The sequence below is a fragment of the Mauremys reevesii genome, linkage group 2 (genome assembly GCF_016161935.1).
Source record: "Mauremys reevesii isolate NIE-2019 linkage group 2, ASM1616193v1, whole genome shotgun sequence".
Classification (NCBI taxonomy): domain Eukaryota; kingdom Metazoa; phylum Chordata; order Testudines; family Geoemydidae; genus Mauremys; species Mauremys reevesii.
This window is the reverse complement of record NC_052624.1, coordinates 79,602,446-79,619,494: the sequence shown is the minus strand read 5'-3', so window position 1 is coordinate 79,619,494 and position 17,049 is coordinate 79,602,446. Positions and strand designations below refer to the sequence as shown.

Here is a 17,049-nt window from a genome sequence, read left to right as displayed (position 1 = left end):
CACTTCTTCGGATGCAAGCTTGTGCTTGCATCTGAAGAATGCAAAACATCTGTGGATCTATTTAAAGTCTCTCTAAAATGCTCTGCCCATCGATTGATTTGTTCTTTCTCTTCTATCAATATTCTCCCATTCTTTCCTCTAACCGCTGTTGACCTATTGCTCAACCCTCCTGTCAAAGTCCTCGTGATTCTATACACAGTTCTTGTGTCGCCCCGCACGGCTGCTGACTGTGCCTCTCTTGACAGACTGGTAATATAATCCCTTTTGTCTTTTCGGGCACTTCTCTTCACAGCCTTGTTTTTCTCCCTATATTCTTTGTTCGCAGCTTTCTGTTGTTCATCCCTTCCAGTTAGCATGCATAATTTTGCTGTCTTCCTCTCCTCAATGAGTTTTCATGTGTGATCTGAAATCCATACTTTCCACTCTCTTCTCTTGTAGCCAAGCACTGTCTTGCTGGTCTCTACATATGCCTTCTCGACGTTGTCACAAAAAGTGTTTATATTACCAGTTCGCAAGTCATTTAGAAGTTGAAACTTTTTCGAGAGCTCCAATATGAACTGTGCCTTTACCGGCGGTTCTTCCAACTTCCTTGAGTCGAAAATTTGTTGCCCATAAACTTTCTTCGTCTTTCTCAGTTTTATCTGAAGCTTGCTCAATACAAGATGATGGTCACCACCTACATCTGCACTTCTTGATACTCTAGTATCCAGCAGTGACCCTCTCCACTTCCGATTGATTGCAATGTGATCAATTTGGTTCCTGGTTTTCCCATCCGGTGATATCCACGTCAGCTTGTGTATTGTCTTATGTTGGAAGATTGTTCCACCTATCACCAGCCCATTCTCAAGACATAAGTCTACAAATCGTTGACCGTTGTCATTTCTCTCTCCAACTCCTTCCCGCCCCATGCATGCTTCATACCCGGCATTGCTGGAACCGACTTTAGCATTGAAGTCGCCCATCAAAATCAGGATGTCATGGCATGGGGTCTTAAGTATCTCTTCCTGAAGTCTGATATAGAACAAGTCCCAATGCACATGAACAGTCCCATTGAATTAGAACTACTCGTGCATAAGTGCTTGCAGGATTGGGACCTATCATTGTAAAAGCCTAAATAACTTTGGTGCTCTAAATTGTATGTGAATTTCAGGACAGGTGGCAGTCCTCTGAGGGGTCATATTCTGGAAGGACAATTGTAAATATTTTTGCTAGAACATAGAAACTGACTAACCATCCTTAACAGATGGGCACTTAGATTTGTGCTGTTTGGGAAATAATAACAGTAACTGATTCAATGGATGGTAAGAGCTGAGATCCCCTGAAAATGGAAAGATTTTTCAGAGCACACAAAAATTACCGGATTTTTTGTTATTTGTATGACTGTAGTGTGACGTTCTGTACCTTGCGGGAATACCCTACACCCCCATGTTCATCCTTATAATATGATTGTGTGGTATCTAATGCAAAGTTTGTCATGTCGAGAGTCTTTGGAAGGCACATGATGTACTCAGCGTTGTTGTTATAGTAAGGTTATAGGTTGCAATTTCATGTACATAGTTATGAGGCTGAAAATGTGTCCTCATGGTTTAAAGCAAGCCCAGGCAAAAAACATCTCAAAAGCAGGGGGGGGCAGTTCACACTTTATCAGGTCATGGATGGGACAAACCCAGCCCAGTGTCACAGGAACAAAGGTCACTGGCCTAGGCAACAACAAAGGATCTGTTGGACTCTTGAGTGAGTCACCCCCCCTTCCTTTGGTCAGTTTGGGACTGCGATGAGGTAATGCTCACCTGACTATGAAGTGGGGGAGGACAAAGTCAAGAGGGAAGAAATAACATGATAAAAGGGAGAGACGTTTGCCATGCTCTTCCTCTCTCTTCCACCTCCATCTACAGACATCACTACCAAGCGACTGAAGCGCTGATCAAAGGGGAGAGCCTGGCTGAAGGGCAACCAGCCAGCTTGTGGTGAGAAGCATCTAAGTTTGTAAGGGCACTGAAAGTGATAAGATCAGCTTAGAATGTGTTTTGCTTTTATTTCATTGACCAAATCCAACTTGTTATGCTTTGATTTATAATCACTTAAAATCTATCTTTCATAGTTAATAAAAAAATTTCTACCTGAAGCAGTGTGTTTGGTTTGAAGTGTGTCAGAGACTCCCCTTGGATTAACAAGCCTGGTACATATCAATTTCTTTGTTAATTGACAAACTCATATAAGCTTGCAGCGTTCAATGGGCATAACTGGACTCTGCAAGATGGAGGTTCCTATGTTTGTGTCTGGGACCGACGATATTGGCTAGTGTCATTTGGTTACACAATCCAAGCAGCTTACATGCCACAGGCTGTGCATGAACAGCCCAGGAGTGGGGAGTTCTCACAGCAGAGCAGGGTAAGGCTGGTTCCCAGAGTCAAGGATTGGCGTGACCTAGCAGATCACTGGTCTGGATAATACCAGGGGAACAGCACATGCAGTGCCTAACAGCCCGAGCCACTGACCAGGACCCTATTGTGCTAGGCGCTGTAAGAACCCCCCCCCCAAAAAAAACCCAGTTCCTGCCCCCAACGAGCTTATAAATCTAAGTACAATGCTGTTTCCCCCAGCTGCAGTACTGTACTAATTACTTCTGGTGGAAAGAGACAGTTCCATTTACCACGTCCCCCTGTTTGGGTTTCCCGTCTTTCCCATCCTTGTTCTTTTTCTTCCAATTTTTTTCTGAAACCTCTCCAACCTAAACGTGGCTGCTTTGCCTCCTCAACCCCCCTCTTTTCGCTCCTCCCCAACCCCTACCCCAAACTTCTACCTCAGCTCCCACCGTTACTTCTTTTATCTAGAGTCGTGTCCCTCTGCTCTGGGGAACAAACCAGCCCCTTCCTTCTGAACGTGCTCGCTGCCTCTGTCCCGCTCCCTTCCCCCACGCCACCAGCGAGGGGGCCCTCTCCAGCCCCCGCCTCCCCACGAGCCTCTCCACACCAGCTCGGCCCGACCTGCCCCCCTTCCCCCTTCTCTCCCGCCAGGGCCGCCAGCCCCGCCCCGGGCCGGGCGCTCCCAGCCGGCTGCCCAGCAGCGCCGCGCAGAGCGGGGTCCGGCCGCACGAGGCGCCCTGCAGCCCGCCGGGCTCCCAGACTCCCGAGTCCCGTCCCCGCTGCCCTGTCCGGGGAGGGCTGGAGGCGGCCCACGTGGCTCCTTCCTTCCTTCCTCCTCCGAGTCCTGGCCCGCCCCTTGCAGCGCGGCGGGCTGCGGCTGCCTGAGACCCTGGCCTGGGGGCACAGACTCCCGGAGGCTGCGGCTGGCTCCTCCCTGCCGAGGGGTGTTATTCATGCCACCCCGGGGAGCTGCTGCTGTCCGGTGGGCCCGCCCTAGACAGCGGGGCAGCCCGTCATTGCTCCCCTGCGGGGGAGTGGGGCTTGAAGCCAGTCTAGTTGGTAGGGTCCGGTGGGGAGAGCCCGGGCAAGCCCCTGACCTGTGTGGGGAGACCCACTGCCGGCCACTTCACGGGTGCACAGGCACCACAGGGATGACCCTGGTATAAACTGCTAGAGGGACAGAACCAGTAACATACGCCAAGCACCCATGCCCGGCTCCTGGGTGACTCCAGCTGCCAAACCCATGGAGACGGGAGAGCAGCAGTGAGGGCAGCATCCCAACCTGGCCCCCAACGATGGGGACAGCTTCCTCTCTGGTGAGCCCAGCGGGCACCGGAGGGGAGGTAATCGAGGATGCCTATGGGGGAGGTGGCGGTGAAGCCTGTGAGATCCCAGTGGAGGTGAAGCCCAAAGCTCGCCTGCTGCGCAGCTCTTTCCGCCGGGTGGGTGCTTCGCGGCCTGGAGGCCTCATCGGGGCCAGCTTCAAATCCACTGCCTCGGTGCAGGAGTTGGAGTGCATGGCTGAGTATGAGCGTCTGAAGAAAGAATATGAGATCTTCCGTGTCAGCAAGAACAACGAGGTGGCCTCTATGGTCAAGAAAGAAGCCAAGCTGGACCTGGAGAACAAGAGACTCCGGGCAGAGCTCCAGGTAACTAGCAACTGTACTGACCCTTGCCATGGTTGATAGGGAAGGGAGTGGGAGTGAAGATCTCATCTCCTGAGACAAATAATAATACTTAGCTCCTATGTAGCACTTTTCATCCTTACATCTCAAAGCATTTAATAAGTTGAGTGTATCCATTTTACAGATGGGAAAATGGAGGCATAGAGAAGACAAGAGATTTGTCTAAAGTTATTCAGGAAATAAGTGTCAAAGCTGGGAATAGAACCCAGATCTCTTTCTACTTACCATGCACCTTCTGAAATGGTGAATAGACCCCTCAGCTATGGCTTTAGCACTGACCTCCTTCCTCCCAACTAGTCTTTGGGTGGAGAGCAGTCCAGTGCTTTTTATCTCCTCCCCTTCCCAGCATCTTCTGGGCGGGCTGTACACCTCCCAGTATTCTCCCTCCTACTCTGTGTGGAGCTGCTGAGTAGCACCCTTATAAAATTCCAGTTTTTAAATGTAGCCTGATAGAAACACCATTCAGAACTGCAGGCTAAATATTTCAGCTCAAGATGGCATTTTTTACATGAACAAATCAGAAACTAAAAAAAGAAATGGATAGTTAAAAATGTGTTTAATTTCTTTACCTGTGTTAATCTAGATGTCTTTAATAAAAACATAGGTTGGTATAATAAAATAAAACATTTAGTTTACTTTTCACCATTTAGACAGTTGGTTTATTATTTGCAATACCTCCCTCTTGAACTGGTCAGTTTCGCTTTTCTTTCCAGGTTTCTTCAGAGCCCCACTGAAATAAAAATGAAGTCAGTGGGGTTGCATTAGAGCACTGGGGTCTGCTTGCACTATATGTATCTTAGGACTTTAAAAACAAATTTTGTATTTGTGGATAATCTAAGCCAGCATTTCTCAAATGCGGCCACCAGCAACTTTTCTTAGGCCACAGCCTCTTGGGTGATGAAGGGGGGCAAGGAGTAACCTTCCCTGAGGGCTGCCAGCAGGAGCTGGTCTCTGTCCCCTTATGGAGTCACAAACACTGTAGGAGCAGGTGGCCAGCGTGAATTCCCCACCTTCCTGGGGACCATGGGGCTCGGGTTTCAGGCTTAAAAGCCCTAGGGTGGTGGGCAACAGGCTCTGGCCAGGCAACAGCAAGCTCCATTCCTCAGCCGCAGGGCTCCAGGCTCCAGGCTCATCCACTGCACATCACCCCTGGCCCTCGCTGCCTCCTCCAGTCCCCATCTGTGCACCAGGGCCCCAGACTCTCGCTCTAGGCTCACCTCCCCCATCTCCTTTGACTCCTGCTATCTCCCATCTATCCCCCTATCACCCCTTGGACACCAACCACCTCCCCATCTGGGGCTTAATTTGTCCCCCAGCTTGCAGGGGCTGAGTAAGTCTGCTGTGAAACCTGATATTAACAATATCGGGGTTTCGCAGCCTCCCAGATAGTTAGCAAGTCTGCTGTGAAAAGTGATATTAACAAATATACAAAATGTCACTTTTCACAGCAGACCTACTAGCTAGCAAGTCTTAAAAAAAAAAGCAACCAAAAAAAAAGCAAAACATGCAAAGCACCTTATTTGTGTTTCTATTCTGTTTAGGCCCAGTAATTAATAGACAACTGTACATTATTTTTAATTACTGAGTCTGCTAAAAACCCCTACATAAATAAATTACGATTTGGACATGTATATGTGCATATTTATTTATTTTTCCTAAAGTTAATTAAGTATTTTAGGAAGAATTGTCAGAGTAGCTAGCCACACTCTGAGGCCACCCAAAAATTTGTTGCGAAAACCCCTGAATCTAAGCACTATACCCAGATGTACAGACACTCTAGTCTCAATCTGTATATTATATAATTTTAACCTTCACTTTAATTAAAATTTTAAATATTTTGTTTCTCATTCATGATAGGATTGCACTGCTGCACTGATTTGTGTTCCAACACTGCAATGCAATGTTTAAATCTAAACAAACAAAAAAACAAACAAAAACTTCTTCATTGAATTAAGAGTTGTAAAAGGGCAATTGGAGCAACACTTGAATTTGCTGTCTAAACTCAGTAGCTGAAAAATATGCTAAAACTTTATAGCAATAATATTTTTCTCTCAGAGAAACAATATATTAAATATTTTCAGGCTCTTCAGAAAACTTACCAGAAAATACTTAGAGAGAAAGAAAGTGCTTTAGAAGCCAAATATCAAGCCATGGAGAGAGCTGCTACATTTGAACATGACCGAGACAAAGTCAAGAGACAATTCAAGGTAAGCATCTTCACTTTATCCCCCAGGAAATTGACCAAGAAAATCTAAAGTAATCCCTTTGGCCGTGATCCTTCAGTGAACTCTTTGTGGGTAGGTTCTGCGTAGATGCAGATGTCTGCCAATATGAAACTCATTGCAGGACCAGGGCCTTAATCCACTATTTACTCCAGATTAATCATACCAAAATTTACCTGTAGAAATGTTTTTTAATAACATTTAGTCTTAGTGGAAAATAATGCTTTTGAAAACGGAAAGGAGAACATTTATCATTGCTCAGCATCCTAGCACCTTCTGTGCCATTTCATCAGCTCTTGCCAGTTTCACAACTAGAAGGGGCAAGGAACATGCAGATCAGAAGTTATGTTACATGGTGTTTTAAAGAAAAATAAATTGTAGGTTCAAACACTGATTTTTGTTATTTCTCAGTAATGTTTATATTTAATTTGCTAATGTTCAACATTTTTAGTTTTCATTACAAAAATAACCCCGTGTCAACTATTGGCTCTTGTATTTTAGTAGCCCACAGAGGTGCCAAGTGAAGATAAAAGCCTTAATATTTTTTTGCCTTAGGGTGGCTTGAAAGGCTTATTAATTGCCAAGCTGATGCTTCTGGTTTCCCCTCCTGCAGCTAATCCCACTCCTAGCACCCAAAATTAGACAGTAAAAGCACTTCTCTGCGCTGTTTTAGGGCTTACCAGTGTCATCAACTGTAGCAGAGGAAATGTTTTGGTAGAAAAGTAAGGCAAGAATTGCTTTCAAAGAGTTTTGTTTTAAATTATATTTGTAATTAAGTCTACCGATCTCTTTTATACCCTTGGGATCTTAAATACTTAGTTCTGATCAAAGACCAAGCTCGCTAATCAGTTTTAGTTTGTGATAGTAATATTGTATATAAAAGACAATTCCAGATACCCGGTCTCTGTATTTTAAACTACTTAAATTAAAGATGTATTGTACAACAATCCATAGTAAAATAATAGACGTCCATTCAAAAAATAATAGGGAAATCTTTGAGAACAAATTATAGTTTTGTTGCTGAAAAAAGCTGGCTTTTATTAAAACTAAGTTAAAAACCATGCATATTACTTATGAGCTTATTTTAGTACCAGACATTCAAAAATCCTGAATCACTAACTCCAAAATCATGGCATTGATTTAAAAATCATGATTTAAAAATAATAAATGTTGGATTCCTTTATTCGCCTTCTGGTTTAGAGAGAATGGGTTGCACTTGGGATGTTGTGACGGCCAAGACTATAACAGGGTTCAAAAAAGGACTAGATCAATTCATGGAGGATAGAGCTATCAGTGGTTATTAGCCAGGATGGGCAGGGATTGTGTCCCTAGCCTCAGTTTGCCAGAAGCTGGGAATGGCTGACAGGGGATGGATCACATGATGATTACCTGTTCTGTTCATTCCCTCTGAAGCACCTGGCATTGGCCACTGTTGGCAGACAGGATACTGTGCTAGATGGACCTTTCGTCTGACCCAGTATGGCCATTCTTATGTTCATTTGGGTCACATTTTCAAGTCTTTCTCTACCACAACGAGGGCTCAAATTTCACTTTTTTTTTTTTAATGACAGCTGATCACAGGAATTCAGGAGCTGGGGCTATAGATCAAACATCAAATTTCACAAGACTTGTGATTAAAATAGTAAGAGTTGGCTTTATACTTTAAAAAAATTCTTTCCTTTTTCTAGATTTTCAGGGAAACTAAGGAAAATGAGATTCAGGATTTACTGAGGGCCAAACGAGAGCTGGAGACAAAACTTCAGAGACTGCAAGCCCAAGGGATCCAAGTGTTTGATCCTGAAGAGTCTGATTCAGATGACAATTGCACAGAAGTTACTGGTAAGAATTCCATCTGCTACTTTTAGCAAGAGAATAAAAAAGATTAAATTCTGTGAAGTATAGCAAAAGAAAAATATATATGCACTGTAGCTTTTGAGGTTTTATAATGCAAGTTTTAAAAGCACAAGGAAATATTGTGTGAAGGATAAAAACAGTTTACAATTTAAATTGTGTTTTTTGAAGTCTGTGGAGGCCCTACACTAATTAGCCATTTCTGGTTATTCCATTTATTTTTATAGTGCCCCATATTCTAAAAGACACCTTGATTTTCTACCTTCCCTGAACCTTTCTGCTTCTCTTGTATTTTCACCGTGAGTTTCCTGCTATCTGATCTCCTTTTCACAAGTCTAGAGGTTATGTTCCAGTTTGGTGCATCAGCCCCATATAACCCATCAGAACAGAAAATGAATAAAATTCATTGGAAACTTAGGCAGAATATCAAATTGGAATTTGACAAGTTTTTAACAGCCTTAGTCTTTAACAACACTGGATATTTAGTGGTTGTAGGCATTCAGTCTCCTGGTTTTACATCTAATCCAAAACATGGTATCTGCATCAGCACAGTGCCCATTAGTGCCATGCCAGGGTATTGGTTAGATACAGACTAGGGATCACCAGCCTCACTTTCTGCAACACTTGGGTTTTCCCTTGAGATTCAGTGTCCAGTGCTGTTATATCTGACCCTGCTTTGCTAACAAGATGTGACACAAATCACAGCTGAAGTGGCTGAATAACCTTCAGACCTAGAAATGTTTAATGTGATATATATGGCTCTGATTCTGCAAAGCACTTATGCACGTGCTAAATTCTAGTGACACCATTGATTTTAATGGGCCTATGATTCCTACCTCTACCCCGTGTATATTTTCTCCTTTCTTCTTTTATGTTCCTTCTTATTTGTGTTTTATACTTCCTCATCCCTCTTTTTTAAAAATCTTTCTTAACTTATTCTCATTTATTTTCTTCTTCAAAGAGTTGAATTTAGTGGTCTTGAAAGTGATAGATTAGTAGGCAATGGTGTAATCCAAGGATAATATAAGAAGTCAACTAAGAAATGTATTTCACTCCTGACCTGCAACACTTTTCTGCTCTCTAATTCTGGGTCTTTCTTAAACAGAGACTGTCAACAGTGTGGTGACTTTGTGAGGTGCACAAATGACTGCAGTAAAACTATGAACCTCTTCCTTATAGGTGACCTAATACAACATATGTAACCAACGATGAGGTCCTTAGTTTTGAGAGACCCATGTACTAACACGCTCTGTTACCTATTTCTTTAATAGCATGGCTTCTCTGTAACTGTGAGGGAGTTCTGATTTAAAACTACATTAGCCAAAGCAGTGAGCGAATCTGCTAAGGGAGAAGAATTTCAATTAGTGGCATTTGTCAACAAATTTTAACTGAAGTGTTTAGGTTTGACAATGTATTTCAATTAGTGAAAATCACTTTGTATTTATTTTCAAGCTACTGGAGCCCAATCTGAATATTGGACTGGTGGAGTGTTGGGAAGTGAGCCATCAATGGGTAGTATGATGCAACTTCAGCAGTCTTTCAGAGGGCCTGAGTTTGCTCATAGTTCCATAGATGTGGAAGGACCATTTGCGAACATAAACAGAGGTAAGCAACTGGTGTTTGTCTGCTAAGTGGGTTTAACAAGGGGCTGTTTACATACAAGTACTGTTTACCATGGAGGTCTTCTGCATCCATTCTTATGTTCCGTTAAGGGATTTACTGTGTCTGTCACTCCATATTTTCCTTTGAATGACTGTTTTTTGTAAAAATAAAATGGAAGTAGAGCTAAAACACACCTAATTGTGTTTAATATTTTTGCTGCTAATAATATGTGCAGCAGTATTCTTAGGTAATGACAGTGAATCTCAATGCTTCATAGTAAATATACCAAATACCAATTTATTGTATGGGGGCTCAAAAAAAGGCTTTAGATGACCCTGCTTTGAATGACATAATCAAGAAAAATTTATTTGAAATGTGATTTATTTTAGCCTGACAGAGTCCCAGTATCTTGTCCAATTTTTGCCTTGTTTTTCAAATTCTCAGATCCTTCGCCACCTAGGACACATGCATGGCCCCTTTCCTTCAGCAGAATTTGCATAGGAAGACCCTTCTAGGCGGAGTCCCATTGACTTAAATGGGACTCTGCATGACTTTGAGGGTTCATCCACACAGATCCAATTGCATGATCAAGACCTATGCATGCTGAATTACATTTGTGCTATGGGAAAGATTATCACTGATTTCCCTATCAATTCCAGTATTTTGTAGTTAGTAACAACACTTTCTAACTTGTCTTGACTCACTACCTTAATCTCAATACTAGCCTGTGACACAGACTCAGTTCAAATTAGTTACTCAGACAAGTAATTTATCATCCATAACTTTGAGTTTCTCTGCATATGTCACTTTGTGACACCACTTTACTACTAATGAAAGGTCACTTTTTTGACATTTTCAAGAGACCATTAGTAACTCAGTAGTCAGCTTATCAGAAAAATGGTGTTTTATATTTCAAAATACATTTGCAGGAATTTACAAGATTATAGTGAGCTATTAGAGATCTCATAAAAATACAAAATTACACACATTATCTTTCAGAAATGCTAAAGTGTTAAGACTTTCCCATGTCAAGCAGCTTCCTTGAAACTGCTCAGAACATAGGTAATGTTAGCCTACAAAATGAGAAGCTAAGAAAAGAATTAGCTTAAAGCTTTCTGTGAGAAGCTGAATTGACATACAGCGTACACATGGAGAACAATGCAGTTTATCTAAAGAATTATGCTACCTATTAGTCCACCAACATTTGTTAGCTTAGTATATTTACAATTAATTTTGAAGCAGAGTATTTTACTAAGAATTGCTTAGTTAGGCATCTAATTACACGGGCATCTTTATTACTCCTATTAGAAAATTTAATTTTTTTGTATGGCAGCCATCAGCTTGACATTTTGGCTAAATTTCACAAACATTTTAAAAGAAACATGATAATAGGTATGTAATGTGAATATATTTAACATTCAGCTGTTATGTTTTGCTATGTTTTATAATTTTGCATATTATTTAAATCTAACTTTTAATTAAATCTGAAGTATTTTGTGATATATTAGTATGAAAGATACTCTATAAAATGAAGTTTATTATTTCTCAGGGTGTGTTAGGAGAGCATTGATGCAAACTGTTATATGATGTAACAAGATAAGGAGACCTGTGTCTTTGTATATTGTTTGCAGATGACTGGGATGCTGCGATTGCCAGTTTATTGCAGGTCACACCACTGTTTTCCCACTCTCTGTGGAGTAACACAGTAAGGTGCTATCTCATTAATACAGATGAGACTCAACCTGAAGTGGACATCTTCATTAGGGTGAGAACAGCGCAAAAGTTATGTTAATTAATCATTAATTTAAGGTTCTCTATTTTTCTCCTTTAATACTTGTTCATCGAAACTCTGTGGTAGTTCTTAAAAGGTTTAGGAGTCGGATCTTGATCCCATTGAAATCAGTGGGAGTTTTGTTAAGGATTTCAATGGAAGAAAGTTTATGTTGAAAAGAAATTGGGGCTTACTAATAGGTCCTTATTGAAATACGTAATTAATAATAAAGGTCAGTTTATTTAAATTTCCTTTCAGAACTACTCACCAAAACTTCAAAGAATATGTGAAACAATGGGGTACTTCTTTCAAGTTGTTCATTTTCCAGTAGAAAATGGAAATCATTTCCAGGCTGTGAGAAAATGGGAAATTGAGAAAAGTTCCTTAATCATTTTGTTCATACATTTAACTTTGCCAAGGTAAGTTAATAGTTTTGTAGATTGACAAAGCAAAGAGAAACTGATAATTTATGTACAGCACTTAGCTTATTAACATGTATGCAGCGTTCCACTTACATTTTTTAAGCTAGTTTCTTCTAACAAATCTTCCTTCAGACTTTAGATTTTCTAGCACAAACAGTTAAGAGAAAGCAGCTTCTTTCTGAGGTTTCCCTGTATCTGTGGCTCTAGATTCTATTAAAATGCAACATAAAAGAGTCATCATGTGCAAATTTCTTGCTTTCCAAGAACAGCTTTTGCTGTTCATAGTGATAGAATCATAGAAATTAGAGATGGCATGTGTGAACATCCTCTGTGTTTTATTTGCTTATCTGTCTATTCACCTGCCTATATTACCTCTGTTTTATTTGGTCGCATATTCTTTTTGTCTCTCTGGGTACGTCTACACTACCGGACTATTCCGAATTTGCATAAACCGGTTTTGTAAAACAGATTGTATAAAATCGAGTGCGCGCGGCCACACTAAACACATTAAATCGGTGGTGTGCGTCCACGGTCCGAGGCTAGCATCGACTTCTGGAGCGTTGCACTGTGGGTAGCTATTCCGTAGCTATCCCATAGTTCCCGCAGCCTCCCCCGCCCCTTGGAATTTCCGGGTTGAGATCCCAGTGCCTGATGGGGCAAAAATCATTGTCGCAGGTGGTTCTGGGTAAATGTCGTCAGTCACTCCTTCCTCTGGGAAAGCAACGGCAGACAAGCATTTCGCTCCTTTTTTCCCTGGATTGCCCTGGCAGATGCCATAGCATGGCAATCATGGAGCCGGTTTTGCCTTTTGTGACTGTCACCGTATGTGTACTAGATGCCGCTCACAGAGGCGATTCAGCAGCGCTACACAGCAGCATGCTTTTGCTTTTGCATGACAGCAGAGATGGTTATCAGCCATACTGTACCATCTACCAATCCATAAATTAGTAAAAAGATGAGCATGGTTACCAGTCGTTTTGCACCATTTGCTGCTGTCATAAGTGCCCCTGGCTGCTCTTAGCCAGGGGCGCAAAAGCCAAAATTGGGAATGACTCCCAGAGTCAATCCCTCCTTTTTGGTATCTAAAAATAGAATCAGTCCTGGCTAGAATATGGGCAAGTGTACTAGAGAACCACTGTATCAGAGAGTGCAGCTGCTCTGTGTCAGATCCTGCAGAAATGATGAGCTGTATGCTATTCACAGGGGGTGCGCATGCAACAACCCCACCTGTTGATTCCGTTCTTCCCCCAGCCTTCCTGGGCTACTGTAGCATTGTCCCCCCACTTGTGTGATGAAGTAATAAAGAATGCAGGAATAAGACACACTGACTTGTTAGTGAGAAATGAGTGGAAGGCAGCCTCCAGCTGCTATGATAGTCCAGACAGGACAGTAAGGAGTGTGGAGCAGAGGAGCCCAGCATCCCTCTGCTAGTCCAGGGGCAATTGAATCTTTTTTTTACACATGAAGGGTGGGGGCTGACAGAGCTCAGCCCCCTGTTGCTATGACGACGATGGTTATCAGCCATACTGTACCATCTACCAGGAAAAATTAGGGCCAGGCACCCTTGATAGACCTCACCGATGCTAGTCAGCATGGTTACCAGTCCTTTTGCACTGCCCCATGTGCCAATAGGCTGATGATGAGGACGGGTACCAGTCGTATTGCACCATCAGCCACCCATGGCAGGGGGGGAGCAAGTATGTTGGTGTTCAGTGCTGCAGCATCGGGTCTGTCTGCAGCATTCAGTAAAGATAGGGTGACATGTAAAAGAGTCAAGAGAGGATTGTTTTCCCTTTCACTTCTGGGGGTGGGTGGGGGGGTGCGTAAATTGCCGAGCTATGCCCTGACCCACCGCGGACACTGTGTTTGACCCTAGAAGCATTTGGAGCTCAGCCAAGAATGCAAATACTTTTCGGAGACTGCAGGAACTGTGGGATAGCTTGAGTCCTCCAGTCCATGAGCGTCCATTTGATTCTTGGGCTTTCCGTTACGTTTGTCACGCAGCAGTGCGCTGAGCCCCTGCTATGGCGTCTGTCTGGAGATTTTTTTAAAATGATTTTGAATTTCGTCTTCTGTAACGGAGCGCTGATAGAACAGATTTGCCTGCCCTTACAGCGATCACGTCCGCATCATCCGTGCGGGAGCTCTTTCTTTATTTTGATTTTTAACTGCATCACCACACGTGCTGATCGGAGCTCCACGCTGGGCAAACAGGAAATATTCAAAAGTTCGCGGGGCTTTTCCTGTCTACCTGGCCACTGCATACGAGTTCAGATTGCTGTCCAGAGCGGTCAGTGGTGCACTGTGGGATACCGCCCAGAGGCCAATACCGTCGATCTGCGGCCACACTAACCCTAATCCGATATGGTAATTCCGATATTAGCGCTACTCCTCTCGTTAGGGAGGAGTACAGAAACCGGTTTAAAGAGCCCTTTATACCGATATAAAGGGCCTCTTAGTGTGGACGGGTGTGGCGTTAAATCGGTTTTACGCTCCTAAAACCGGTTTAAACGCCTAGTGTAGACCAGGCTTCTAAGTCACTTCTCAGTTAATTTCCTGGCTCTTCAGTGCAGTGTCTTGCCCTTGCCTGTTGTGATGTAATTTACTAAATCCATGATATTTTATAACAACTGGGAATGCAGTGCTTTTCAATTGTACAATGGATAATTGGTCGTCTTACTAGAAGAAAAATAATTTCCTAAACCAAAAGTATTGAATTAAGGATAATGTTACAATTCAGTTGTGATTGTTTCTATTTTGCAGCTTGGACTTTTTTTCTTTTTGGCTGCATACCATGAAGGAGGAACAAAAGAGGGATTAGAAGTGAAAATACTAAATAATGGGCATAGAGTAGTCATTTTCAATATGTCCTTATACAGTTGGACAGCCGTTTTGATAATCTCTGTCAGGATATTGTCTGACCCTAATTTTTTATCAGCAAGGAGCCAGGAACAGTCTAGATTTTGGCCTTTTAATGAACTATGACATTACTGCATTAAGTGTCTGAAGTTTAGCTGCCTTTGGAGTTGAGCGAGGATTGGGGAAGAAAACTGGGAGATGAATAAATTGATTCATATGGAACTCTGTCAGCTTTGGTCAGGAGCTTGGGATGAGGCTTCTCTAGCTTTTTGAGTCTGCTTAGAGAAGGAGCAACATATGGAACATCAGTCAGGAATGTGTCCCTTTCCTAAACAAAAAAGGGTACCTACAGTGTCCGTTGTTATGTGCCATTGAACTGTCAGACATGGCATTAGGTTTTGAATCCTGGCGATTTTTCTTTTGCCGTTTTGCTAGCACCCCTGTTCGGATGTGGGGTGTCTAGCCTATAAATTAAATATCTGACTAAAAAAGAGGTTTTTTGCTAATAGGCAAAAAGGCTAATTAACAACTTGCTAATTGATAATACTGCTGACTAACTAATGCTAGCCGTGTGTGCAAAGAAACAGGCTGACAGAGACACTACAAGGGTTCCATCTCGCTAGCACAGGTGATAAAAAAGAACTGAGGGAAAATTGGGTCTGCTCTGCCCTTTATGTCCTTGGAGAAGTGCGGGGCAGTGCAAAGATATTGAGAGCGTTTCAGGCCCTGCTGACATTGCTGGCCAAAAGAATCCGATCTTGCGTGGATGGGCCACATGTGCACCAAGAGTGGAATCCATGTGGACAATACATCTCAAAGAATGCAGAGCTTCCTGACAACCAGGGTCAGCTCCAGGCACCAGCGCAGCAAGCAGGTGCTTGGAGCGGCCAACGGAGAGCGGCAGCATGTCCAGCTCTTCGGTGGCAATTTGGCAGCAGGTCCTTCAATCCCTCTTGAAGGGAAGGACCTGCCGCCGAATTGCCGCCGAAGAATAATGAAGCAGTGGTGGGAGAGCTGCCGCTGATCGCGGCTCCCTCTCCTTCCCCCCCCATGGCCGCTTGAGGCGGCAAAAACACTGGAGCCGGCCCTGCTGACAACAATATTAATTTAAATAGTTTTTTTGTACAAAAAGTGAGATTAAGATTATAATGCCTCATGTGAGGAAGATTACACCTATCTGCTAGTTTGTCTCCCTTGAGGCTGGCTCTATATGTAGCATAATAGATTCACAAGGCAGAACTTTCAGGAATAAATATAGATATTCCTTCTTACAATACAGTGCACTGTCCAGATTCAAAATGGGAGCATAATTAGTCCGTTTTGATGAGCCTTAACTAGGATCCTGACCAGGGGCGGCTCTAGCCATTTCGCCGCCCCAAGCACGGCGGCACGCCGCGGGGGGCGCTCTGCTGGTCGCTGGTCCCGTGGCTCCGGTGGACCTCCTGCAGACGTGCCTCCGGAGGGTCCGCTGATCCCGCGGCTCTGCCTGCGGGAGGTCCACCGGAGCCGCCTGCCGCCCTCCCGGCGACTGGCAGAGCGCCCCCCGCGGCATGCCGCCCCAAGCACGCGCTTGGCGTGCTGGGGCCTGGAGCCGCCCCTGATCCTGACCCTACTTCTAATGAGGACAAAGGGAGCTTTCCCTTTGACTTTAGGGAGCAGGATAGGGCATTCAAATAATTGATGACAGTGTGTCAATACATTTGTTAATACTGACTTGTGACTCTGTTCTCATGTGTATGAAAAGCTAATGCAGAACTATTACTGTTTAATCTGAGTACCAGTATGAGAGGGTTTGTAGAAAATAGACTTTTGAATTAAAAAAAGCAATAATGTGTAAACCTGCTACTAAAAGAATCTTAATATCTACAGTCCAGTTAGCAACAAGAGAACTTTTCTCCATTTTCTTGGCCCAGACTTTGGATATCCTCTGTTTAAATGTCTGGCTGCCTCCATGGTAAAAGGCATGCTCTTTCAATTAGATTTTGCACTGAAACCCATCCTTAGAGCTTATGTTGATTGAACTGTGAACTGCAACAGTGTAATATAATTCAAGAATGCTGATTTCCAAATTAGCTGTTTGCTGGAGGACTGTGAAGAAGCCTTACTGAAAAATCCTGAAGGAAAGCCCCGGCTAATTTACCGCAGAATAGAAGATGGCAAAGTCAGTTCAGATCCTGTGCAGCAGTTAACTGAGCAAGTTTGTTATGTGAACAAAGCAAAGGTACAACATGTAGAAGGTTGTTATGTTTCAGAGATTTGTTGTCCTCTTAG

The 17,049-nt window shown here is 43.2% G+C and overlaps 1 protein-coding gene across 2 annotated transcripts in view; it reads left to right on the top strand.

Annotated features, from left to right (window-relative positions):
- Window positions 1-3,235: 3,235 nt before the first annotated feature.
- NPHP3 (nephrocystin 3) overlaps window positions 3,236-17,049 on the top strand; it is a 45,953-nt gene continuing 32,139 nt past the window's right edge. The window contains exons 1-8 of one of the 2 annotated variants that reach the window (XM_039522910.1): window positions 3,237-3,682; window positions 3,872-4,015; window positions 6,133-6,258; window positions 7,962-8,112; window positions 9,577-9,729; window positions 11,358-11,491; window positions 11,756-11,916; window positions 16,852-16,999. In XM_039522910.1, the coding sequence (XP_039378844.1) occupies window positions 3,662-3,682; window positions 3,872-4,015; window positions 6,133-6,258; window positions 7,962-8,112; window positions 9,577-9,729; window positions 11,358-11,491; window positions 11,756-11,916; window positions 16,852-16,999 (1,038 nt within the window). In that variant the 5' untranslated portion in view covers window positions 3,237-3,661. Of the gene's footprint in view, window positions 4,016-6,132; window positions 6,259-7,961; window positions 8,113-9,576; window positions 9,730-11,357; window positions 11,492-11,755; window positions 11,917-16,851; window positions 17,000-17,049 lie in introns of both variants that reach the window. The other variant, XM_039522909.1, reaches the window with a different exon arrangement.